This window comes from Phodopus roborovskii, unplaced genomic scaffold, assembly GCF_943737965.1.
Source record: "Phodopus roborovskii unplaced genomic scaffold, PHOROB, whole genome shotgun sequence".
NCBI classification, from domain to species: domain Eukaryota; kingdom Metazoa; phylum Chordata; class Mammalia; order Rodentia; family Cricetidae; genus Phodopus; species Phodopus roborovskii.
Genome location: NW_026126625.1, coordinates 4,852,597 through 4,877,003, shown reverse-complemented (window position 1 = coordinate 4,877,003; position 24,407 = coordinate 4,852,597). Strand labels below are relative to the sequence as shown.

At 50.5% G+C, this 24,407-nt stretch overlaps 3 protein-coding genes across 3 annotated transcripts in view; 1 reads left to right on the top strand and 2 right to left on the bottom strand.

Annotated features, from left to right (window-relative positions):
- The window catches only part of Aen (apoptosis enhancing nuclease), a 467,932-nt gene that overhangs the window by 230,258 nt on the left and 213,267 nt on the right, over nucleotides 1–24,407 (bottom strand). The gene's annotated exons all lie outside the window — the stretch shown is intronic.
- Hapln3 (hyaluronan and proteoglycan link protein 3) lies at nucleotides 1,828–18,026 on the top strand. The gene is made up of 5 exons (XM_051206593.1): nucleotides 1,828–2,206; nucleotides 9,654–9,835; nucleotides 13,054–13,422; nucleotides 16,499–16,801; nucleotides 17,535–18,026. The coding sequence occupies exons 2-5, from the start codon at nucleotides 9,712–9,714 to the stop codon at nucleotides 17,816–17,818; spliced, it is 1,080 nt and encodes a 359-aa protein (XP_051062550.1). The 5' UTR covers nucleotides 1,828–2,206; nucleotides 9,654–9,711; the 3' UTR covers nucleotides 17,819–18,026.
- Nucleotides 20,105–24,407, bottom strand: part of Acan (aggrecan) — a 63,355-nt gene continuing 59,052 nt past the window's right edge. The window contains exons 15-19 of the mRNA XM_051206599.1: nucleotides 23,451–23,609; nucleotides 22,558–22,640; nucleotides 21,740–21,884; nucleotides 20,686–20,868; nucleotides 20,105–20,231 (exon numbers count right to left, since the gene is read on the bottom strand). Coding sequence (XP_051062556.1) covers nucleotides 20,155–20,231; nucleotides 20,686–20,868; nucleotides 21,740–21,884; nucleotides 22,558–22,640; nucleotides 23,451–23,609 — 647 coding nt within the window. The 3' untranslated portion in view covers nucleotides 20,105–20,154. The remainder of the gene's footprint in view (nucleotides 20,232–20,685; nucleotides 20,869–21,739; nucleotides 21,885–22,557; nucleotides 22,641–23,450; nucleotides 23,610–24,407) is intronic.

Below are 24,407 nucleotides of genomic sequence, written 5' to 3'. Positions count from 1 at the left end.
TTTTTAGAAACCCTACAAGCCTGGCATTCAGAGAAAGAGGGCACTGGTGGGCTGGGCAGGGAGCAGTGTGGAAGGACAGGAAGGGGTAAGGTCACCAAATAGAGATTGTGGTTAAGAGCATGCCACTTCCCAGAGGCCACTGGTAGGAGGAAGGGGCCTCTGCCCTGTCCAGGGCTGTAAGAAAGTGGCCAGTAGGAGCTGTGCTGACCTGGTCGTATGGGGAGGGGTGGCTAGCTGTCTGGGAAGTCTGAATGAAACCACCTGGTGTCCCAGCCAGGCTTGCGGTGCTCTCCGGGGAAGGACATCCACTGACAGGTGTATCTGGAAGCACATCAGAGACTCACCGGAAGTGCTGCTTCTGAGAGTGACCCCCTGTTGCCAGAGCTTCTTGTGGGTAGGGCAGAGTGAGAGGCTCGGTGGTGGTGCTCCCCATGCTAGAAGGACGGGAATGTGCTCAACCCCAGGGACATCTCCGCCCGTTCCACCGGACTTGTGGGGATTGAATTTCAGAATCTAGTCTTTCTGGGGTTTGTCCTCAGTCCTCCCTCCTCAGGTCACTACCCCAGGCCCTGCTGTGGCCTTTCCTGGGGACCAGCTGGCGACGGGAAAACCATCCTTTCCACATCCTTTCCACATCCTTTCTGACACTGCTTGGGAGGCCTTTGGCTCCTGGGAGCGATTTCTGTGGGTCAGTCTTTTTGGCTGGGCTGTGGGGCAGATGGGTGGATGGTAGCACAAGCCCTCTACCCCCACCTGGTGTGGAAGATGAGTATTGCCCAAGCTTGTTGCTTGGTCCCTTTTCCCACCTTTGTAGTTGGCCGCAGCCTTGAGAAAGCCTGCTTTCTGGGATCCCAGCCCAGAGTCCCTCACTTTGAGTTTGGTTTTCTCTTCCTTTCCTGTCTGCACTGTAGACAACCACATTTGGCATTCTCTTTTCCTCCTGACCACCCTGCTGTGACAATAGACCGTTCCGGCTGACCACGAGGATGCTCCTACTAGAGGCTGTTAGCACCTACCCTGCCTCTGCCAGGGGTCTAGGCTCCTCAAAGCAGACAAACATGGTTCATATCCCAGCTCTGGGTGACACTGGGCCTCTGGTCACCTACAAAATGGAAAAAAAGAAGGCTGAGTCTGTGACATTGCTGGAACTAAAGGAGAGTGTGCAGAGAGCACTCATGCCAAGCCTGGCCCATCCACAGCCCCAGCGGATTGTGGGAGGCCCTCACTGGTAGTCGTGTCTTGTTTGTATCAGTCTCTCCATCCAGGGATAGCTTCATCTACCTAACCTGCAGGGCAACCTTCACAGCTCCCTTTGGCATATAGGCCAGGTATTCACTTTAGAGGCACTAAACAGAAGCTGTGATTTGGTTTGGTTTATATTTGGCACACACACACACACACACACACACACACACACACACACACACACACACACACGAGGCTATCTAGAGGTGTGTTAGAAAAGCCTGGCCTCCTGACCCTGTGGCCTTGCTCTTAGCCCTGGCTGAAGGACCTTCTTAGGTTTCCCTGCTGAGGAAACAGCTAGGCCATGCAGACAGGAAAGAAAACATGCTGTCCAAACAGAAGCATCCCGAGAAATGGATGCCTATGGGACATTTGTTAGCAGCCCTGCAAGAGGAGTGCCACATCCTATCTTTGCTCACCCCCACCCCAGGGCCTCCTAGGGACAGGTCTAGGTGTGTCACTAGCTCTGACAGCAGGTTGACACCACTCAGTATTCTACAGGAAGCAGACAAGCATTACTTAAACTCCTTTTGAACCGTGTGGTGCAGTCACAGCCCAACCCCAGAGTGCTTAAGATTTTTTTTTTTTTTTTTTAGAAGCCCAGGCTTTTTAATGGGACCTCCCACCTCTACAAACATTTCTGTGCCTCCTCCCTTTGAACTCTTTCCCCAACATGTGCTTTTATACTCACAACTCGGTCAGCCGGTCAGCCTGCAGCTCCAGGTTTGGGGTCTGGACTCCAGCTCTGACAGTTGCTGCTCCCTGGGGGCCAGGAGGGAAAGGGACTGTGTACCTTTAAGGGGTTGGTCCGCCGGGAGTGCAAGGTTTGTTGGAAACTGCTTCCTTTGGGGCCATTCAAGATCCCAGATTTTTCTGCTACTTCAGACCTGGACAGCCTGTGGCCTCAGCGTGTCTTCAGGGGCCCCAAGCGTTTGAGTCGCTGAAGAGCCTGCTGGGAACGGTACACGTGGCTGTGGTGGCTGCAGTCTGGGGCTCTGTGCATGCAAGTTTCTCCCTTCCCACCGAGGGGACCCCGCGGTTGCCGGGAAGGGTGTGTGTGTGTGTGGGGGGGGTAGGAGACGGGGAACAGCGGGCAGAGGGGACTGGGAACTGAGGAGTTTGTCATGTGATCAGTCCTACGGGCTGACTCGCGCGCGACCCTTTTGGGAGCCACCAGGAGGTAAAACCACAGTGAGCACTGGGGATAATGAAGTTTGTCGCTTTCTGCCTTGCTCCCACTGTCACAGTGGGTCGGTACCAGCTCAGTTTCAGGCATCTGTGGGATGCAGCGGGAGCCACCGGAGAGACTCTTGTGGGAGGAGGGAGTGGGAATTGGGAACAACCTGCGTGGGGATGGGCTGAGGATGTGTGCCTTTAGTCCACTCTGAACATATGGGGACAAACTTAGGTTTGTCCTGGCGAGCACCTGGAGTGCCTGCCCTAGGGACAGGAGTGCACGGAGGCAAACCCTGGGTGCAAGCTGGCCTCTCCTATGGAGGAGGCCAGGAAGGAGAGGCGCAGGCACTTGGACCCAGCCCTACTCCCAGCTCATTGGGTGGTCACCGGCTGCCAGTGATCCTGTTTGGTAAAGAACCCCCCTAGTGCTGACCCAGGGAATGCTTCTGTCTTGTGAGAGAGGGGTGACTACCCGAGGCACTCTGCCTCCCTCCAGAGACTTGCACCAGGAGGCCTGGAATGCCAGAGGAAAACGCCCCTCTATTGCCTCAGCCAGAACCTGACGGGTGATGGCAGAATTTCAAAGGCTTGATTAAAAACCTGATTGTTATTGGGGCATTGATGTCAAATACCTTCCTGAACTAGCCTGATGTATCTGGGGGGCAATCCTGCCCTCTGCTGGTGTTTAGGGAGCTAATACTTATCAATGGCTCAATAACTGCCTGAGATAGGGTGGCATACAACCGAGGTGCATTAGTGATAGAGGGGCTTAGACATTGCTTTGGACTCCCACCCAGGCTTCTGCTCTGTGGTTAACCTTAGCATTTGGGGGCTGCCCATGTCTTCAGCCATTAAGTTTCAGTGTGCTCAGAAGGTGGAGGGCTTTTGTTCCAAGAGTCCAGATGACTTGCTCAGAGTCACCCAGCTGGTGGCAGAGCCAGGGTTCAAAGCCATGAAGTCTAACTTAAATCTTAGGGTTTTATGATTTTTCCCCTGCCGAGTGGTTATTGGGCACAGGGCACATCTTCTCTTGCTAACTTATTTGTCCTGGCACCTTCCTGGTAGAAGGATGCACAACTGCAGGGCTAGCATCACACCTGCCACCTGCATAGTGCTAATAAAGTCAGGCTTAAATGGAGTTGGGTGCTCAGGGCAGCTGAGGTCAGAAGGGCTGGGGAGGGGCTGTTTTTGTGTTTGTGTGGAAGGGTTTTGATGATGCACATCATCTAATCTCCCAGAGCCACCCTTTGGAGACAGTAAATCAGATGTGTGCCATACCTCTTCTGATAATTCTTCATGTCTTCCTTCTTAAAAAGTTAAGGGAAAGTGTGACAGAGCCTCTGCCCTCCATATGGACATCGCTTCCTAATGTCCCTGGGACCCCAGGCCCTTTGGACTCTGAACTCTTTTTATTTTTTTAATTGTTATTTTATTTTTATTGAGCTGTACATTTTTCCCCACTCTCCTCCTCATTCCCTCTCTCATTCCACTCCCCCCCCCCCACATTTCCCAATTTACTCAGGAGATCTTGTCTTTTTCTCCTTCCTAGGCATATCCATATATGTCTCTCTCAGGGTCCTCTTTGTTACCTAAGTTCTCTGGGGTTGTGGTTTCTGAACTCTTCCTGCCATTAGCTCTCCCTGCAGCGGTCTTCTCCCAGGATTCTCAAGGCTCCGGTCTTCTCAACTGTCTTCCTGACTTATGGTCAAGAATACCCAGGGCTCACAGACTTTGGCTCAGTTGGTAGAATGCTTGCCCAGCATTCAACAAAGCCCTGGGTTCCAAGTGCCCCATAAACTGGTCATGGTGGCACAGATCCATAATCCCAGCATTCGAGAGGTAGAGGTAGGAGGGTCAGAAGTTCAAGGTTGCCCTCAATAATGTGAAGAGTTCAAGGGCAGCCTGGGCTACATGAGGGAGGCCTTATTTTGAAAGTAAAGAAGCACCTGTCCCCCTGCTCCATCTTCCCCTATCATTTGCAGGCACATCTGTGCCTGCCATTAGTTTTCTTAGACTGTGAAGTGCAGGAGCACTCTGTTTAGCATCCCTATTGCCTGGAACTCCACCTAGCTTGTGGCAGCTGCATGGGAGAATTTTTGTTAAGGAAATGAGGTCAGATCTCAGCTCTTTCATCTTCCTAAGAGTAACTTTAGGCATGCATCTTGGCACTGCTGAGCCTCAGTTTTCTTGCCTGTTCAATGGGGATGATGATCCTGACACTGGTGTGTGTAACTGTGGCTAGGGAGATGCACAGACAGTTGAAGGACAGCTTATAATTCACAGCAGCTAAAAAGAATCCTACCTCTGTCATTTCGTGGCTGTGTGGTCTTTGGGTATGTATGTCTCTGGGTCTTGGCTCACTTGCAGATTAAATGGAGAGAATAAAATTATTTTTTAAAATTATGATGCGGGGCCTCTTGGGAGGGCTGTAGGAGGTGCTAGATGTAGAAGTTCATTTAAAATCCAGGGAGCTAGTCTGGGACCAAGGCTGGAGGTTGTGAGTGTTGCCAGCGTCTCTGAGGCTGGGAGAGCCAGCCTTGGGAACTCATACTCTGTGGTGTTGGAGGGAATTCCAGGTATTTCCATTATTGAAGGATTGAAGGGGACAAAGTGAGTATAATGGAGAGTTGAGTTGACTTGGCAGCAGTTTTCCCCAATTCTTGACTGTATGGAGATTTCTGACTGTTGAGCAGTTTGTTGTGTGAATTCTGATGAAGGCACCTGACTTCATTCAGTATATCCACAGGTGTGCCTCATCACCCAGACACTTGGGGGTCACTGTCTAGAGCTCAGGAAGCAAACAGATGGGGTTGTTTCAGAATCCTTGCTACTCTGAATGCCCAAATCAACTTTCATCATCACAACTTAAGGATACTGGCTGAAGGTGAGGATAGCAGACCCATGTGACTGGCTCAAAGGAATTTAGCCCCTGAAGCTGTCTAATAAAACCAGGAATATGATGAAGAAATGCCAAGACAATACTGAATTTAAAAACGCAATATAGAAGAGGGGATAATAATCTAGGGCATCTGGCATATCAGGCAACTGATCTACCATGTGAACTGCTAAGGGGCCAGGGTGGTCAGTGGCTGGGGTGGCCAAGGGCCACCAAGTTCTATCTATATCCACAAGCCTCTGACGCTTCAGCCTGTTTCCTTCTTGGTTTCCAAGTTGAAGTCTAACGGAAGGGAAAGGAAATGACTGTTAGGGAGAGCTCTACAGTACTCATGTGTTCCCCCACAGTCTTCTCACTGCATTTAGCATGGTGACTCCAGTTAAATTCTGACCTACACTTCCAAGTTGGATGGCCTTGGGCAGTCTTTTCATTGGCTTTCTCCTTTGTAAAGCAGGAATACTGGTGTCAGTACCAGCAGACCTGTCAAATGTGACTGAAAGGGGGAATGAGGATTGAGAAAAGAAAGAGACGAAAGACAGCAGATAGAGTTGGGAGGGCCCTCCGAGTTTATTTCTCATAGCCCTTTTATACCCCAAGCAAAAGGGGAGGGCAAAGACTTCCTTACCATGATACAAGGAACAAATATGCACAATAACCTTCTTAATTCTCAAGACATCTAGTAACCATGTGCTAAGTCAAAACTCCTGTGTTTTTTGGTCTTGAAGATCAAGGCATCAAGTAGTGACACCTTTGGCAAGAATAAGTTTGAACTCTCTGACCTTAAGTCAAGATGGAAATTGAGTCGCTGTGGGTTCACACATATTGGGCTGGGGACATAGCTTGGTAGAGCATTTGCTTAGCATACGAGGCCCTATATTGATTCCCCAGCACTCCTGTAACCCCCAGTTCTTGGAAGGTGGAGGCAAGAGGGTCAGGATACATAGTGATATCAAGACCTGCCTGGGATATACGTGACTCTGTCTCAAAAATACATTAAATAAACAAATAAAGACACTGATAACCTCATAAGTTGTAGTGAGGACTCAGTGAGATGGTAAGCGCTCATGAAAGTTGGCTGCTTTTGCTGTTAGTCTAGGAACTTGTATATATTCTTCCTTGAGGCAGTGACCAAATACCCGACAAGAAATAGCTTTAAGGAGGAAGGGACTGGCTCATGGTTTGTGGGGATACAGTCTACCATAGTGAGGATGGCATGACGGGAGTGACGGGAGCAGTGGAAATATGATGTAACTGGTCATCACCTTGTAGGAGGTAATTGTGCTTGTTTGTTCCTGGTATCTTGGTAAGTAGACAAATGTGGGGGGGGGGGGCTAGGGTGGGTCACTCTCCACAATCCCACTTCCTCCGTCTAAGACCAGCGCAAGTGTGTCTCACCTTTTGACATTGCAACATGACTTGGTCATTTACATAGTTCTTGTTTGAGAAGCACACAATCAAATAATAGAAAAAATAAATATGAAAAATAAAAAGGCATAGGGCTGGAGAGAGGGCTCAGACATCAAGAGCACTTTTTGTCCTTCTAGAGGTCCTGAGTTCAGTTCCTAGCACTCATATTGAGTGGTTCACAACCGCCTGTAACTCCTGCTATAGGAGATCTAGCACACCTGTGGTCTCCATGGCCACCTGTGCACATAAGGTACAGCAAATTCCCAGATCTCATGTTTTCAGTAAGTTTTGTGATTTGATTTTGTGCCTGGGCTGCATTCCACAATCTCGATAATGGCATCACCTAATGGGGACCAAGTATTTATACACACAGCTTATGAGTTTGTGTCACACTCGAACACAGCGTGAAGTGAGTGAGGGCCTTTAACACAGTGAGGCTGAGCTGCGTTCACAAATACTCAATGTGTGGCGGCTTAAATTCAAGGGTACTTGCTCCTGAGCTGTTGTAGGTAGAGAATGCTCAGGCTGCAGGGTGGCTGTGAGTCTCACCTCTGCGTTTAGCTGCTGTGGAACGGGCAGGTTGGGGTTGGAGAAAGGACATCAAGATATGGCCTCTCCACTAGGCCTCACTAAAGGTCTAGACACTGCACAGGCTGCTTCTGCTCATATAATGTTTTGCCCATATCTAGAATCCTGGCAGTGTAGGAGCAAACTGGGGCCTGCTATGGAGAAGTACACTTGGTGAGGGTTATGATCTCCACCTCACCACTGCAGACATTGCTCAGAGTCACATAGTAAAGAACAGTGGGTCCTAGGGGAGAGTGGGATCTTCCGGTTCCTGATTAGGAGGCTTTGTTGAGTCAACAAAGTCCTGTCCTCTGTCCCGACTCTGGTGTATAGCACAGTAACTAAGTTTAGACCTCAGATTTTCTGCAAGTACATGGAAGAAGAGAGAATTCAAACCTCAGCTCTCTCTGCACCCACTCCTCCTTTCCAGCAAGAACTAATTACTCTGTAAACAACAACATTCCCTTAGAGTCTGGTCACCCTCACAGGCCAATATTTGCTTTGCATTCTCCCCCCTTTTTCCTCTCCTTTCCTCCCTCCCTCCCTCCTCCCCTCCCTCCTTTCCTTCCTTCCTCCCTTCCTCTGTCTCTCCTGAGCTCCTCCCTTCCTTCGGAGCCCCTGCCTCCTCTCATCTTGTACACAGACATTCTCATAAGGCCACATGTTTGCAATCAATGTGGCAATTGTGTGTTTTGCTTTGTCACAAATGACACCCTGAGCATCCTTCCACATTCCTCCACAATAATCATACAGTTCTGTTTGCAAAGGGCCTGTGGGCACTCTGCTCTTGCTACACAGAAGCCTGCCTTCTGCCTGCCTGTCTCCTACTTGCCTCCAGAAGGGTGTTCCTGAGATGTGAACTCATCTACTTCAAGCTTGCATCTGCAGTTATCAGAACAGAGAGTAGGCATCAGGCTCACCTCCTCCCAAGGCACTGGGAGTCCCTGCTGACTATTCACTCCTTCTCCCACATCAGTAAGGGACTGGACAGGAAGCAGAGTTCACTCCAGATGATTGCAACAGGGAGATTTCAATCAAGGGATCACTTCTAGAGAGCAATGATAGGCATAAAACAGAGAACATTTTATCCCTTTAAGAGGATGTGATCAGGGAGGGAGCGGGGAAGAAATACTGTCTTCTTTCTCCCACTTCTTGCCAGTGCTTTCCACTGACTAAATAAATGGAGCTGGAAGTGGGCAGGACAAGTGACCCACAGGGATGGATATGTGCTGCCACTGGACCTGGTGATGCATGGGAACAAACAGAGAGCATTCCTCATGCTTGTCCCTGGCCTCTGTACCTTGTGATGCCTGTGCCCTACTAGGATCATTCTGTCCTTTCCACCCTGAAAGTTGCTCAGCTTCAATATTCCTTTGGATGCTCCCATCTTTAGACAGGGTCTTATGTAGCCCAGGTTGGCCTCAAACTGCATATGTGATCCAGGATGGCCTTGAACCCCTGATCCCCCTGCTTCCATCTCCCTGGTGCTGGGATTATAGATGTGCACAAACAGCATTTGGGGAACCATGTAGGTAGGCCCTCGGAAGGAAGGCAGCTGGCCTACCGGCTGTAGTTTGTTTTGTTTTTAAAATATATTAAAGTGTCATACTTTGCTAAGACTTTTAGAGGTAGAAGCAGGGTATTAAGAGTTTAAGATCTTTCTCTGTGGCAAGCTCACTAACTACTCTTCAAAATAACAACCTAAGGAGCCTCATTAGCACAGGAGGGAGCACACCAGTCTCATAAAACAACACCCCCCCAAAAAACCTCACTTCTTAAAAAATATTTATATGCACACATCACAGAGCACACGTTAAGGTTAGACAATATTGTAGAGTTGGTTCTCTTCCATCTTCTGGAGGTTATGGCTTCCAGAGGTTGAACTCATATCTGCACAGGCAATGTCTTTACCCAATGAGGATCTTACTCCTCAAATGCTTTTTGACCCTGCTGAACTCTTAAAAATAAATGTCACATTGTCATGGGCCTCCCACACAGACACTTCTGTATTGAAACAAGTTTTTGTGGTACAGACTTATTGTTGCTAAACATGAAATCCTCCCTGGAATGTTCTATTCTGGTCTCCTCTGTTTTCCTTAAAAGGTGCTGTTCATAACCTTGGAGATTCTAACTGCCTGGGTGTTCTCTCGTGCTTATTGCCCATGGATATAGTTCTCCCCTATGAAGTGGACACCTCTTCTAGCTTGTTCTTGCTGACCACTGCGCTTTGAGGACAGCACCTGGCAAGTGGCGCTGTTCTATGATGTACAGTTGAGCACGTGTGCGGGAGGGCACAAACGGGGGAGTCCCAGATTGCTGTTGTGGGGCTTCTGTAATTGGCTTGTTTTCTTTCTCTCTGTAGTTGCCCTTGGGTCCAGCCTCATTCAAGAGACCTTGGCACTGCCACCATCCTGGCCAGGATGAGCCTGCTGTTCCTTGTCTTGCTGCTGCCACTTTCCTGCGTCTGGGGACTTCCATTCTACAATGGCTTCTACTATTCCAGTGGCCTGCATAGCAAGACCCTGGGTGGTGGCTATGGGGAAGGTGGGTGGCTTCTAGGCCTGTCTCCCAGCTCTTGATGTGATATGTAAGTCTCAGGCAGGGGTGGAGACAGCAGGATCTTCCCTGTCTGGGACTCCAAGGGTGGATCAGCCTTGCTTCTAAGATGGGATGAGAAGGTTTAGATACTCTGAGTTTGCTGGCACCATAGACAGGGGACCAAGTTCTCTTGGGGTGGCCCTCATTCCGAGAACAGCTAGATCTTTGAGATCCATCCCAAGTGTCACCACCCCGGGTCTCTCCTGCAGAAGGGACACTGGAGTCACAGAGATGTATCAGTTGTACCTGTTTAGCCTGGGTGGCCTCCGGCTGGGGACTTTTATTGTTGGTTTTTTTTTTTTTTTTTTTTTTTTTTTTTTTATATTCCAACCCCAGTTGGGCAGGGGACTTTTGAGATAATAGTCACTGTGTCACTGCAGTGACTTCCACCTTATCAACCTAGTTCTGTTGCTCAGGGAATTCTGCCATTTGAATCTTGAGCTCTGACAGTTTCCTGCCTTGGTCTTTTGGAGCAGCCCTGGTCGACAGTTGGCCCAGACTGTGAAAAGGAGGGTGTTCTGTGGAGGCCATTGTGGAAGGAAGGGGGCTCAGGCAGTGAGGCAGGGCACTCACTGTATCTGTTGTATCTGTCTTGTCCCTTGACGAAGTTCTTTTTGGCTGTCATGGCAGCTAGCATTTAAAATTATTATTATTATTTTGTTTTGTTTGCTTTGTGTGTGTGTGTGTGTGTATGACACTCACATAGCTTGTGCTGCCATCAAACTTGATATATAGCTGGGGACAGCCATGAACTTCTGATCCTTCTGACTCTCCCAAGTGCTGGGATTAAAGGTGCACCTTTACACTGGTTTTGATGTGCTTTGGTGACGAAACCCAGGGCTTGTGTGTGGTAAGCAAGTGCTGTCCTAACTGAGCTACACGCCTAGCTTCCTATGCTAGCCTTGAAGTCTCTGTGTAGCTGAAGATAGCTTTGAGGTCCTGACTCTCCTGTCTCCACCTCCCAGATCTGTGATTGCAGGCAGGAACCACCACGCTTACTTGTCAGTTATGGTTTGTTGTAGAGCAAACCACCCCAAACATGGCTGCTTAACAGCACACCCAATAACAGCCCTGTGGCCCAGTGCTTTGGTGTGAGCTCTGTTTCTTCTGGTCCTACAGCCTACTTCTCTTTGGGACTGTCTGTCCCCAGTCTCCCCCAGAGTCTTGGAGGAGGAGAGGTGGAAGTGGGAGGGAAGGTGTGGGGTAAGAGCGGGGAGAGGTATGGGTGGGATAGGAGTGGGGGAGGGCTGGGGAGGGCTGGGGAGGGCTGGGGAGGGCTGGGGAGGGCTGGGGAGGGCTGGGGAGGGCTGGGGAGGGCTGGGGAGGGCTGGGGAGGGCTGGGGTAGGAGTGGCTGTCTTCTCAGTTATTGCCATACTATGCAGCAAAGAGAATTTTAGGACAGGTCAGAGTTCATTGATTAAGCAGACGGATAAGATGAGCTCAAGTGTATTAGTGTGGTTATTATGAGAGCATCCCAGCAGTTGCTGTAATATGGGATCTGGGAGTCATGAAGCCACCTAGTACAGCTGAGCCCAGATATTATGGAAGGGATGTGCTGATCTAGCAGCCAACCTCCTTGTTTAGTCTGCAAGGAGAATTCTGTCCTTGAAGAGAACCCTGAGCACCTGCAGCTCGGGAAGGGAGTGCTTGTAGAGATAAAGGCATCGATCCTAGGGACCCTCATGTATACAAGGGTCACAAGAAGACAAGGAGGCTGGAGTTGAGGCATGGCTTAATAGCTGTTTTTAGAAATTGGTCCCCCTATTTTCCTTTATTTTTGAGAATTTCATATAGATATACAATGAAATATGATCACATCTATTTTCCACTTTACTTCTCCAACGTTTTTGTCGCCCCTCCCCCCCAAATTCATGTCTTTTTTTTTTTTTTTTTTTTTTTTTTTGGATAATGGTCTCAATATATCTCCACAGCAGCGTGAAACATGATACGCAAACCAGGCTGGCTTTGAACCCATAGAGACTGGCCTGCCTCTACCTCCCCAGTGCTAAAATTAAAGGTATATACTGACTACTTTTTTAAATACCCCATTAAGTCCAGTTAATGTAATCCTGTGTGAGGCCGTCCTCTGGATTTCTCTCAGGGCCATGTCCTCAATGGAAAATGACTCTCTTTCCCCAGCAACAACTGCCAACATCTGCTTGGTAGGGGGTGGGGCCTGGAGATCATCTCCCGCATCTATGCCAGAATTCTGACTGGCTTGATCTTGTGCAGGTGACCACAGGTAGACACAGTGTCTGTGAGTTCCTGAGAGCAATAGCCTTGTCCTGTCCAGAAGACAAAACTCCTCCCCTTCTGCTGGCTCTCACATCCTTTCCTCCTCCTCTCCCATGCTGCTCTCTGACCCATGGGTGGTTATTAGAGGCCTGAGGCTCTTGGTCTCAGTTCTTTGATCTCTTGGTGATGCTTCTCAGAGAGGGCAGGCATAGTTCCCCTGCAGAGATGTGGAGCTGCTTCCTGCTAGGCAGAGTCAGAGATCCAAAGCAGGAGAGCGAGGGGTCCTGTTCTTTCTCAGGTCCCCTTTGTCTGCTAACTGTCCCATCTTAGGACTTGCAGATGACATGCTATTAGGTAGAGGGCCACCTCACAGGTGGTTGGTGTAGGATGACACCAGCTAAGGAGGATGCACTCTGCTTCCTATGGCCTGTCTTGCTCTAGGCAGGCAAGGCTGGCCTTGTGCATGTAGTGACTGGCAATGAATGTCCCTGGAGAAGGTGGACTCAACAAGGGCTCCTGGTACCAAGCCTCAGGACAGTGGGTCAGGTATTTCTGCCTTTTTTATCCCAGCAGCAAGCAGATGGCAAGGCCAGTACAAATTCAAGGAACTGATGGTACTTGGTTTTTTTTTTTTTTTTTTTTTTTTTTTTGAGACAGAGTTTCACTGCATGTAGTCCATGCAGGTCTCATACTAATGTTAACCCTTTTGCCTCAGCCGTCCTATAGGTGTTTGCCGTCACACACACAGATCAGTGGAAGTACATGGCTGGGTAGTGGATATGTGGAGGTGTGGAGCAGCAGGCATTTGGAGGGGAGGCAGGTGGCTTTTTTTGCATCCTGCAACACATGAGTCTGGAGGGGCTTGGGAGGAGGGTATGGGCGATCCTTGTAAGACCATTGGCGCATCTGTGCCCCACCTTGCCCCCAGGCCTATTCAATGGAGTGAAGTTGGTGGTGGAGACGACTGAGGAGTCCTTGTTCAGTCACCCAGGAGCCAATGTGACCCTGCCCTGTCACTACCGCTATGAGCCAGCCCTGGCAATCCCGAGACATGTGCGTGTTAAGTGGTGGAAGCTATCAGAGAATGGATCCCCGGAGCAGGATGTGCTAGTGGCCATGGGGCAGAGGCACCGCTCCTTCGGGGACTACCAAGGGCGAGTGCAACTGCAGCAGGGCCAACTGCAAGAAGTCTCGCTGGAGCTTAGGGACCTGCGGCTGGAGGACTCTGGGCGCTACCGCTGTGAGGTCATTGACGGGCTGGAGGACGAGAGTGGCCTGGTAGAGCTGGAGCTTCGGGGTGAGGCCCTGACAGATGCCACTGGGACCCAAGGGAGGGGGAGAGGACCCAGAGAAGGAATAGACCTTTATATTTTGCACAGGTAAGCACATCTAAGTCTCAAAGCAACCCTAAAAGGAAGTTATTATAGCATCACGACTCTTGTTCTCCAGATGAGGAAATGAAGAGAGGGCAAATAATTTACGCAAGGTCATGTAGCTGATAGGTGGCAGAGGTGGTGTTTGAACCCAGGGAGCAAATTCCAGAAGCCACTGCCCCCTATTCTTTCTCATTCAGCCCTGTCCAGAAAGAGGGAATGGGAGCTGGCTCCACAGCTCATTGGACTCAGAACTGAGGTTAGTCAGCAAGACAGATGAACAAGGCAGGGCCAATGGGTGACAGAAGGGACTGTGGAGCCTGGGCTGCACTGCTGAACTCCATCCTGTGTAAAGAAAACCATTTAATTCAGGCTAGTTATAATGCCGATTCAGAATGCAAGCCTGTTGCTGTTAGATTTTCATATTTATTTTAAGCATGATATTGTGTGAGTGAGTGTGTGTATGTGTGTGTGTAGGGGGTGGGGTGGGGGAATAAGAACCCAGGGTCTTGGCCATGCGAGGTAAATATTTTGTCACTGATCCAGGTTGAGATCTCTACGTTGTTCTGACTCCTTTGTGTCTTGGGTGGGGCAGCATGCCTTCATCTCCCTCCTCGAACCTCGTCTTAGCCCACTCCAACCTTGGCCCCTGCACAGGGCTCATCCCTGGAGCCCTGGGTCTCTCAAGTACAGACAAGACAATGATTAGGCAAGTAAAGGCAGTTCCTTTGTTACCTGCTTTTAGTGCAGAGGGTGAACTTGCCTCCTGGAAAAGATTGCCCTGAGTCTGTAGCATCTCTGCTTCTGCGGGTCCTAACTGGTGACTCAGAAGGGCTCATTCTGAAGTCTGGGTTATCAGAAAGAAATGTCATCAGGGCCAGTTTAGAGAGACAGGGACTCCTCAACACTTTCCTCATTCCTAGGGTTGCAAGGAATGGAAACTTAGGGCAGGACCAGGCACACACCCCCCCCCCCATCCAGTTGAGGCCCATGAGCTTTGCTGCTCCCTCAGCCTGACTGTACCAGCCTGACTGTACAGGGTGAAGTTTCTTCAAGGTTCTGCTTCTAAGCAGTACAAGCCAAGGAGGGCCTCCTCCTGAGCCCTCTAGTCTCCCTTGTTCCTTAAGGCTTGATTCATCTGACTGGATATGGACCGAATGATGCTTAAAATCTTTACACTGGCTGGGGATATACATCAGTGGAGAATCTAGTGTGAACGAAATCCTAGTTTCAAACCCAGCTCACAACAACAAAAATGAACCTTCAACTTTCTATAAAGTAAAATTCCAGGCATGAACAATATGTGGATTTATTAGTGCTTTTGTTTTTGAGACAGGATCTCACTCTGAGGGCCACACTGCTCTTGAGCTCATGGTACTCCTCTTGTCTCAGCCTCCTGAGTGCTGGGGTTACAAGTGTGAACCACCACACCCTGCTAGAATAGTAACTTTTGTGGGGAACATGTGGCTTTGTCAGGAAGGCCACCAAGAAGGAGCCTCTTGTCCCAGGGTGCCCCTGGCCTCAGGACCCTTTTACCTAGGGACCCTTCACCACCCTTTTTCCTGCAGTTTTTAGGTGTGCCTTTCTCTGTATGCCAGGATGACCTTACACTACGATACTTCTCAGTCTCAGTCTCCAAGGGCTGGGATTACAGGCATCAGCCACCACACCCAGCTTCTTTTGTTTTACTAAGAAATTTCTGCCTAAGAAACCAGGCTTGGTGGCTCATGACTGTAGTAATCTCAGTGCTTGGATGGTTGAAGCAGGAGGATTGTAAGTTTGTGGTCAGCTTGGGTTACACAAAACTCTGTCCTTTTCTTAGGGTTTCTATTGTTACAATAAAGCATCATGACCAGAAATCAAGTCCTGAGGAAAGGGTTTATTTGGCTTATACTTCCACAGCACTGTTCATCACTGAAGGAAGTCAGGACAGAAACTCAAAAACAGGGCAGGATCCTGGGGGTAGGAACTGATACTGAGGCCATGGAGGGGAGATGCTTACTGGCTTGCTCTCCATGGCTTGCTCACTTTAGAGAACTCAGGACTACCAGCCCAGGGATGGCAACACTCACAATGGGTTGGGCTCTCCCTTATCAATCACTAATTAAGAAAATGCCCTACAGGGTTGCCTACAACTTGATCTTACAGAGGTATTTTCTTAATTGAGGTTCCCTCCTCTCAGACTTTAGTTTGTGTCAAGTTGACCACTGAACACAGAGGCCCCCCCCCAAGGAATTTGCACACTAATGCACTGATGACACATATGGTTGGCCTTTCCTATCTGTGGTCCCTCCACTACAAAGTTAAATCTATTTGAATGGGCTGGTGAGATGGTTCAATGGTTAACAACACTTGTGACACAGGGCTGGCAATTTGAGTTCAGTTCCCAGGACCCACATGGTGGAGGGAGATAACTGATTGCCCTAAGCTGTCCCTTGATTTTCATGCACATGCCCTCAAACAAACAAACAGAGAAATAGACCAACTCATAAGTCAAAAGTATGCACCTGTGTCTCAAATGCAGAAAGTTTCAAAAACCAAACCTTGAGCTCACTGCAGGCCAAGTACTGTGCAGAACCATGGGAATGAAGTGATGTGTGGACATGTGTCAGGATCTTAAGCAGTCTACAGTTAATTTAAAATATATTAGAGGATGAGTAGATAGTGCTGTTTTATATACAGATTCCCATAGGGCTGGGCAGGGGGAGGGTGACCTCATCTTCTATCCTATTCTATAATTGGAGACATCACTTGTTGGATTAATTACCTCACAAGCCAGTATGTATTTTCTGGGAACTCTGCTCAGTTCTAGGAGGAAGGTAAGTAGCAAGGGAAGACTCACCTTGGGACTTAGACCTTGTACAGGCGGTTGGAGGTTTTGAGTTATCTGAGGATGGGTGCAACAGTGTCTGTGCATTTTGGATGTAGAATGCATCCCAGTGGAGGTGGGGAGCTTGGCTTCCTCCTTCTGACCCCTCTGAGCCCTTCCTTCCTTTCTAGGCGTGGTTTTTCCCTACCAACCCCGCGAAGGGCGCTACCAGCTCAACTTCCATGAGGCCCAAAAGGCCTGCTGGGAGCAGGATGCTGTGGTGGCCTCCTTTGAGCAGCTCTTCCGTGCCTGGGAGGAGGGCCTGGACTGGTGCAACGCAGGCTGGCTGCAGGATGCCTCTGTGCAATACCCTATAGCACTGCCTCGGCAATCCTGTGGAGGCCTTGGCCTGGCGCCTGGTGTTCGCAGCTATGGCCAGCGCCACCACCACCTGCACTGTTATGATGTGTTCTGCTTCGCGGCTGCCCTCAAGGGTGAGTGGAATGGTCCGGCACAGACCTGCCTGCCTGATGGTCATCTGCAAGTTGAGGTCTGAAGCATTAACAGTTCTCACTGCTTTGCTCTTGATGCGTCATGGCTGCCATTGGTTATTCATTCATCAGACATCTTCTGAGTACTGGGCTATGGGTCAGCACAGACAAACCATGCCTTTCTCATTCATTGAAAAATAAGTGAAAACAGAAAAGTGTTCAGTACCAAAACAAAAATACTTGCAGGGCCGCAATGTAGTTTGGTTGGTGAAGTTCTTGCCTGGTGTGTACAAGACATGGGTTCTACCCCCAGTATCTCCTGAACTGGGCATTGTAGTGCAACCTCAGCATTTGGGAGATGGAGGCGGTGTGTGTGTGTGTGTGTGTGTGTGTGTGTGTGTGTGTGTGTGTGTGTGTATGTGTGTGTGTGTGTGTATGTGTGAAGTCCAAGTTTAAGGTCATCCTCAGCTATTTAAAAAACGTGTCTGCTGGCACGTAGTAGGTGCTCACACAGTAGATGCTCAGTAAATGGCAGGTGAGAGACTAGTCCAATCTAGTGGGTGCCCACTCAGAATGCAGCTGGGGAGTGCAGAAATGACTAGAGCAACCCTGGTCCTGTGGTGGTGTGGTGGTGGGATGAGGCCTGGAAAGGTGCCTCCACAGGGCAGTCCCTCCCTGTGACAGACCCTGCTGCCTCCTCTGCTTTACAGCACTCACATGCCCCACTTTCCCACAGGGTGGGTGTACTACCTGGAGCACCCCCAGAAGCTGACGCTGCTGGAGGCCAGAGAGGCCTGCCAGGAAGATGGTGCACAGATCTCCACAGTGGGCCAGCTCTTTGCTGCTTGGAAGTTCCACGGCCTGGATCGCTGTGATGCTGGCTGGCTGGCAGACGGAAGTGCCCGCTACCCCATAGTTCACCCCCGTCCCAACTGCGGGCCCCCTGAGCCTGGAGTACGGACATTTGGTTTTCCAGACCCACATACCCGCTATGGCGTCTACTGTTACCACCAGCACTAGCAGGATGGCCAGCTGTGCATTCATCCTGGCCCCTGACTTCCTGACACAAGGGTCTGCCTTGTCTCTTGTGGGTTTGGCATTGCTCATATTCTCATTTTATTTTATTTTATTTCTTTGGTTATTCAAGGCAGGAGCTCTCTGTGTAGCTTTGGAGCCTGTCCTGGAACTAGCTCTTGTAGACCAGGCTGATTTCAAACTCACAGAGATTCACCTGTCTCTGCTTCCCAAGTGCTAGATTAAAGGTGTGTGCCACCACTGCCAGGCTGGCCTGGAACTCACAGAGATCTACTTGCCTCTACCTCCTGTGTGCTGGGATTAAAGGCATGTGCCACCAATGCCGATTTGTATTGTTTTTATATGTCCCAACTTAGACATTTTGTTTTTGTTTTTTGTTTTTTTGTTTTTTCCTGATAGGGTTTCTCTGTGTAACAGTCATAGCTGTCCTGGAACTCAATTTGTAGATCAGGCTGTCCTTGAACTCACTGGGATCTGCCTGCTTCTGCCTCCCAAATGCTGGGATTAAAGATGTGTGCCGCCACTGCCGGGCAAACATAAACATTTTTAAAGATATTAGTATGATTTTATTTTCTGCAGACCCAACTCTCAATCCTCGTGGCACCCCTCTCTAGGGCATTTGAGGTTCCTTGGGTCTTAAAAGGCCCTGCCTTTTAAGTACAGCTGACATCCCTAACCTGGGGAAACTGGTGCCCAGCAGGAGCAGTGGCCGCACCCAGCCCCCTTTCCACCACTTCGAGGAGGCATAAGGCTGAGTGCTGACTCTTATTTTCTGCACAGGGTCCTTAGACTCGTGGAGAGGGTTAGGGAAGGGAGAATGTTCCCTCTTCTCCTGGTTCCAGAGTCGGATTATCCTTTCCGTGTCCCTGTTAGAGGTGACCCTCTGGGTGTGTGTGACCCTCTTTGGCCAATAAATGGTGTTATGATTCCCTTCCTTCCCTTCCAGCTGACCTCTGTGTCTGACCCATTGTCTCCTTCAGTTTCAGGGTTAGATCCCAGCCCAGGGTATGTGTATCCTTCTGTCCCATCTTCCCCTGGGCAGCCTCGTGTGCTGGTTTGGTTTTGACCTTGTCTATCTTACAGCATAGCCTGCCTCAGGCGCTAGCCCAGCTGCTGTGGGTATGGCTTCTAATATTGGCCATCTTCACCCCATGCTGATCCATTTTTGAGGGACTCAGGATTAGAGCAGAAGTCGCCTTTAGTGAGGCAGGGTCACCAGTGCCTTCTGAAGGGTCCATGGAGTGTCTTTGTTCCTTACCCCAACAATGATGCTTCGGGGAACCAGACCTGTATTTCATCCAGGCGTCCATCAAACATGGTGTCACTCCAGTCAGAGTGAGGTAAACAGATGTGACTGGACACACAGGACACAACACTTTGGGGTCATTAGGAATCAAAGCATGACTCCGTTGAGGTTCCAGATCACGGCTTAAATAAGAAATAACGTAAACTTCTAAAAAAAGGAAAAGAAAGGAAATAGATCTCTTCCAATGTCTTTATTATTATAATTATCATAATCTTTAGTTTTCAAAAAATATAAATAGGTGCACGGAACACTGGTGCCTGCACCGTCCCGGGGTGGGGAGAGGGAAGGGGACAGCGGAGCAGCCCTGGGAAGGAAGTGCCCCTACCCAGTCCGGCCAAAGAATGACACCTGCTAGGGTTGGCTCAGGTGAGAGGTCACTAGATGAGGGGCCCTGGAGGGAAGGCAACCTCATTTCCTCTTGGCCAGCCTGTCCCCTGTCCCAGGCTCCTTCCCTCATAGATGGCACAGACCTCTGTTCCTTTTGTCCAACACATTAAGCCATAGTTAGTCTCTTCTGAGTCCTTCATGCTCTGAGGACACCCTGACCCCCCTGCCCTGTCTCCTTCCAGCTCCTCCTCCTGCCTCCATAGCTTTCCCTGGAGATGAAATAACTAACCATTGCACTGCTCTTGGGTAAAGTCAGGAAACAAACAAAAAAATAATCTTCTTTATTTAATTTAACCCCTTCCTTTTACCCTGTCCCTGCACAGGTCCCTGGAAAGGCACGGTGGGAGATCGAAGAAATGTCTCTAAACTCAGTCCACGGGTCACAGTAAATTTGCTTTGGCATTTTTTTAGGGGGGGGAGGGAGAAGGTGGAAGGAACCAATTAGATGTAGTTTGGGTGATGTGGGGAGTGTGGGCACACACAATGTGGGGCATTTTATTTTTCCTTCTTTAATGGATTCCTTATATGGCAAAAAGCGACAAGAAGAAGACACCATCTGGCTGGGATGCACAGTCAGCCTGGCTGGCCTCTGGGCTCAGCCTCCTGGGGCACATGGTGGAAGCTTCTCTCAGTGGGCCATGCTGGGGCGGCTCCTCCGTGTGTGTCTCAGGCTCCGCTTCTGTAGCCTGCGCTGGTACATGGTGGCTGCAGATGTTGGTGGGGGAGGTGGAAAATAAACAGTGAGCGGGAGAAGCAGGGCCAAGCTTAGACTCTTCTAGCCTTCCTGTGTTGGCAGGTGCCCTGCCAGTGGACTGCGAGCTTAGGGATGCAGCCTGGGGCTGCTCCCATTCTGTTCCCCTGGGATGGAAATTTCACTGAACTTCTTTAGGCTCAGGAGACAGTCACTGTTTTCTTACCTCCTTTCAGGGAACAGGGGCCTTCCCTGCACACACACACACACACACACACACACACACACACACACACACACACGTTTTACAGAGCAGACCCCCAGTGCCTTCCCTGTCTCCTTAACCCCTAGCATGGCATGAAGTCTCCAGGATAGCACCAGCTACCACTATGCTCTGGGGAAAGGGAAAAGGCCCCGTTAGTGGAATCTGACTCTGTGCAGGTGAGGGACCAGGGGGACAATGCTTACGCTCTGTACAGGTGATTCGAGGTTCTTCCCAGTGCCCATTGGGCTGGCACCGGATGGTGGGCACATGGCGCTGGACAAAGCCCTCAGTACACTGGTACCGCACCAGGGAGCTGATCTCGTATCGGTCCTTCTTCTGCCCGAGGGTCCTGGCATGCTCCACCACTGGGGGGTCTCCACAGGCCACTGAGGGACAAATGCCTTTTAGGGAGGGGTCTCATGAGGTCTTCTGTGATAGCCCATGTAGGCAGAGACAAGGTTAGCCCAGAGCCCAAGGCATGATGAGAAAAAGATCAGGTTGTGTTTCCTGTGCTGATCCTGGAAAGCAGTGTGTGTGGGTGGGTGAGTGGGGGGGGGGGTGCAGGGCTAAGAGTCCTGAGACATCCAGTTCTAACATTTGGATTCTTCTGTGGCACTGGGAGACAGGAAGGGAATATAAAGGAATAAAGGTGCCCTTGAGCAATGACGTGATGATAAAAAACGGAGGGGTTAAGGTGGGAAAGAAAGAGGACAGTCCGGTGGGACCCCTGTGGCTTTTTTTAGTAAAATGTACAAAGCCAGGAAAGTGGGGCCCAAAGGAGGCCTAGGGACACAGGCCATGAGTAGGAGCAAGAGGCTGGGTCCTTTGAGCACTGTGAGACCCATGGCCTTAAAGTTGAAGAATCCAGGCCTGGCAGCTCTGATTCCGTGACTAGCAATTTTGGAGGGCCCCAAAAAAGAGTGGTTCACCCAGGGGTCATTATGGGTGACTTTCTATTGCTGACATCTGAGGGAGTGTGGTGTGCATGGAGGTGAGGATCCTGTCCTCTAGCCCTTGACTTTCATCCACAATTTGTCCCGGTGAAAGGTTCCCAGGAGTCAGCTTGTTCTTGCCGTTGGCTCTGGGATGCTGGTGTCAGGAGAGGCCCTCACATCAGCACCCACGAGCTTCTTGACATTGCTTTCATAGCCCCTAGTAGTCAGGAGACAAGAGTACTCCCTCCAGGTCACATAGCAAGGGGCTCCCTTGCAGGGAAGGGCTTATTCCTCTCCCGGCACCCTCCCAATCCCTTCTTACCAGTGCCCTTTTTGCATGTGAAGGGCAGCTGGTAATTGCAGGGGACATCATTCCATTCGCCCTTCTCATGCCAGATCATTACTACGCAGTCCTCTCCAGTAGCAAAGAAGTTGTCAGGCTGATTGGGACGCCACTTCTCAAATTGCTGTGGGCAGGAGAGGAAAGTGGTAAGGGGCAGGCTGAAGCAGTAAGGCTTGGCTTGACCCCCACTCCCTTCCCCATCAGGTTCCTTCTCTATTCCCTTGTTTCTTTTACTCAGCATCTAGGTTGTAAGGCAGCAGCAAGGGCTTCTGGGAATCTGATCATCTGATCGGGGTCATCCTAGATGCTATGGATCCCAAGTTAGGGAATTGGTTACATGGCCTGACTCTGGTCCTTTTCAAGCACTCACACCCCCCAAGGATCCATTCCCTGGTGGGGAATCCTCAGTCTGCTCATTTCTGCCCTGTAAGGCCCTTTCCACTGATCTGTAGCTGACTGCCCTTCTGTCCACTTGATCTCTGCTTTATGCCTTGAGTAGACCCTAGCCCTTTGCACATAAGGGAACTCCCTCAAATGTCATCTAGCCTTCATCATAGCTTGCTGTCATTTTCTCTTTTCCACTTCCTTCTGGCCCCTTCTCCCATCGTATGCCTTTCCTTATGAAATCCACTCAGCTCCAGGCTGGTCTCCAGAGGTCGAGAGGAAAGAGTCACAATCCCTTCCTACAGCGTCCCCACCTGCCAACCACCTGTCTCCTCAGTGAGTTTGCCTGAGGTCTGAATGTGTGCTGTTCTGGGGGGGGTCTTTATTCCAGTTCTTATTCTCTGGCAACTCACCAGGGAGTGTCCATCAGACCAGCGGAAGTCCCCTTCGATAGTCCTGTCATTCAGACCTATCCACTGGTAGTCTTGAGCATTTTCTGGAAAGGGAAGATAGGTTTGCACCTGGTCTTGGATGCCCTGGACTGTCTGGGGACTGGAACTCATGGACAGGGAAGGGTGTGGTAGAAGGAAGCAAGTGGCTCCTAGGTGCACGCCACTGGCTTCCAAGGACATGCATGTTTGTGGTATATGTTGGAACACCTCCTCAGGCTGGCATGGGCAGGTGATAGTTACAGGGCTAGCCTGGGCTATCTCTGTCTGGCAGGGTCTGTCCTGGGTCAGTTGGGGCTGTATTTTCTCTGAGGGAACTGTGGGAGCATTTGACCATCTTCTAGCTCCCTGCCCTGCAGCATGCCCAATATGGACCCCCTTTCTGTATCTCCCTCCCTCCCTCCATCCCTCCCTCCCTCTCTCCATCTTTCCCTCCCTCCCTCTCTCCCTCCCTCCATCCCACCCTCCCTCCCTCCCTCTCTCCCTCCCTCCCTCCCTCTCTCCCTCCCTCCCCCCTCTCTTCCTCCCTCCCTCTCTTCCTCCCTCCATCCCTCCCTCCCTCCATCCTCCCTCCCTCTCTCCCTCCCTCCTTCCATCTCTCCCTCCCTCCATCCCTCCATCTTTCCCTCCCTCCCCCTCTCTTCCTCCCTCCCTCTCTCCCTCCCTCCCTCCATCCCTCTCTTCCTCTGTCCCTCCCCCCCCTCTTCCTCCCTCCCTCCCTCCCTCTCTCCATCCCTCCCTCCCTCTCCCTTCCTGCAGCACTGGCTTGTAGAGCTGAGCTACAGCCTCAGTCCCCAGCCTGCTCATTTCTGACCCATAAGGCCCTTTGTTCTCACTGCTGCTCCTGGCACACTCACTGTTGACAAACTCCTGTTCCTCAGGAGTGACAATGCTGCTCAGATGTGACTGCTGCTCTCGACACCTTCTCTCAGCATCCACCCAGGTCTCACGGTCAGGGAAATGTCGATAACAGTGGCCCTGGAACTTGGTCCATCCTTCCTCGCATTGTTCCTGGTCTGTAACACAGGTCAGGGACGTGAAGAGGGGGCAAGGCCAGCTGGGTGTGTGCTCACTGCCAGTCTTGTGGCGTGGACCTCTATGTTCAGTCCACCTGAAAGGCTGCCTGGAGGGAGGCAACAGGCTCGGCTGGGCAGAGGCCCAAGTAGGACGCAGTAACAACTGACTCGGGGAGCCTCCACATGCAGGCCACCTGGGAACAGATTTTTTCCTTTCCCCGATGTAGCACCCTGACTCCGGAGATTTCCTCCTGTGGTTGTACTCCTGCCCTGAGTGGGTGGGTGGAGGGCTGGCAGGCTGAGGGACAAAGGGACAATCAGGTGGGAGGTTTTTAAAATTTAAGGCAAAACATAGTTCAGAATGTCTGAGGGAGGGATTCTGGGAAAGGAGTTATGGGCAGCAGGTGGAGGTAGCAAAAGAGGCTGGACATGATGGGGCTGGTAGCCTCTTTCCCACAGAATCTTGGGTGAGGCCAGAGACACCTCCCCCGCCCCAGGAATAAGTCTCTTGGGGGTCCTGAGCAAGTTTGGGTGATGGATCTGAGCTGGCTGCAGTTGTTATGATGATTCGTTTAATTCTAACTATCCTGTGCATTGCTGGGATGAAGCCTGAGGCCTCCTGCATGCCAGAAAAGCGTTTCTGCCCCAGGTCCCTGAGCTGGTTCTAGCAGAGCCCACCGTATTGTCCTCTTAAAGAGCTACAAGCCTACTAGAGGTTGGCCTGTGACCCAGGGGCCCTGTCTTTTGTTTCACATCTTGGTGGCAGCTGAGGCAGGAAAAGCTGCTTCACCCACAGCA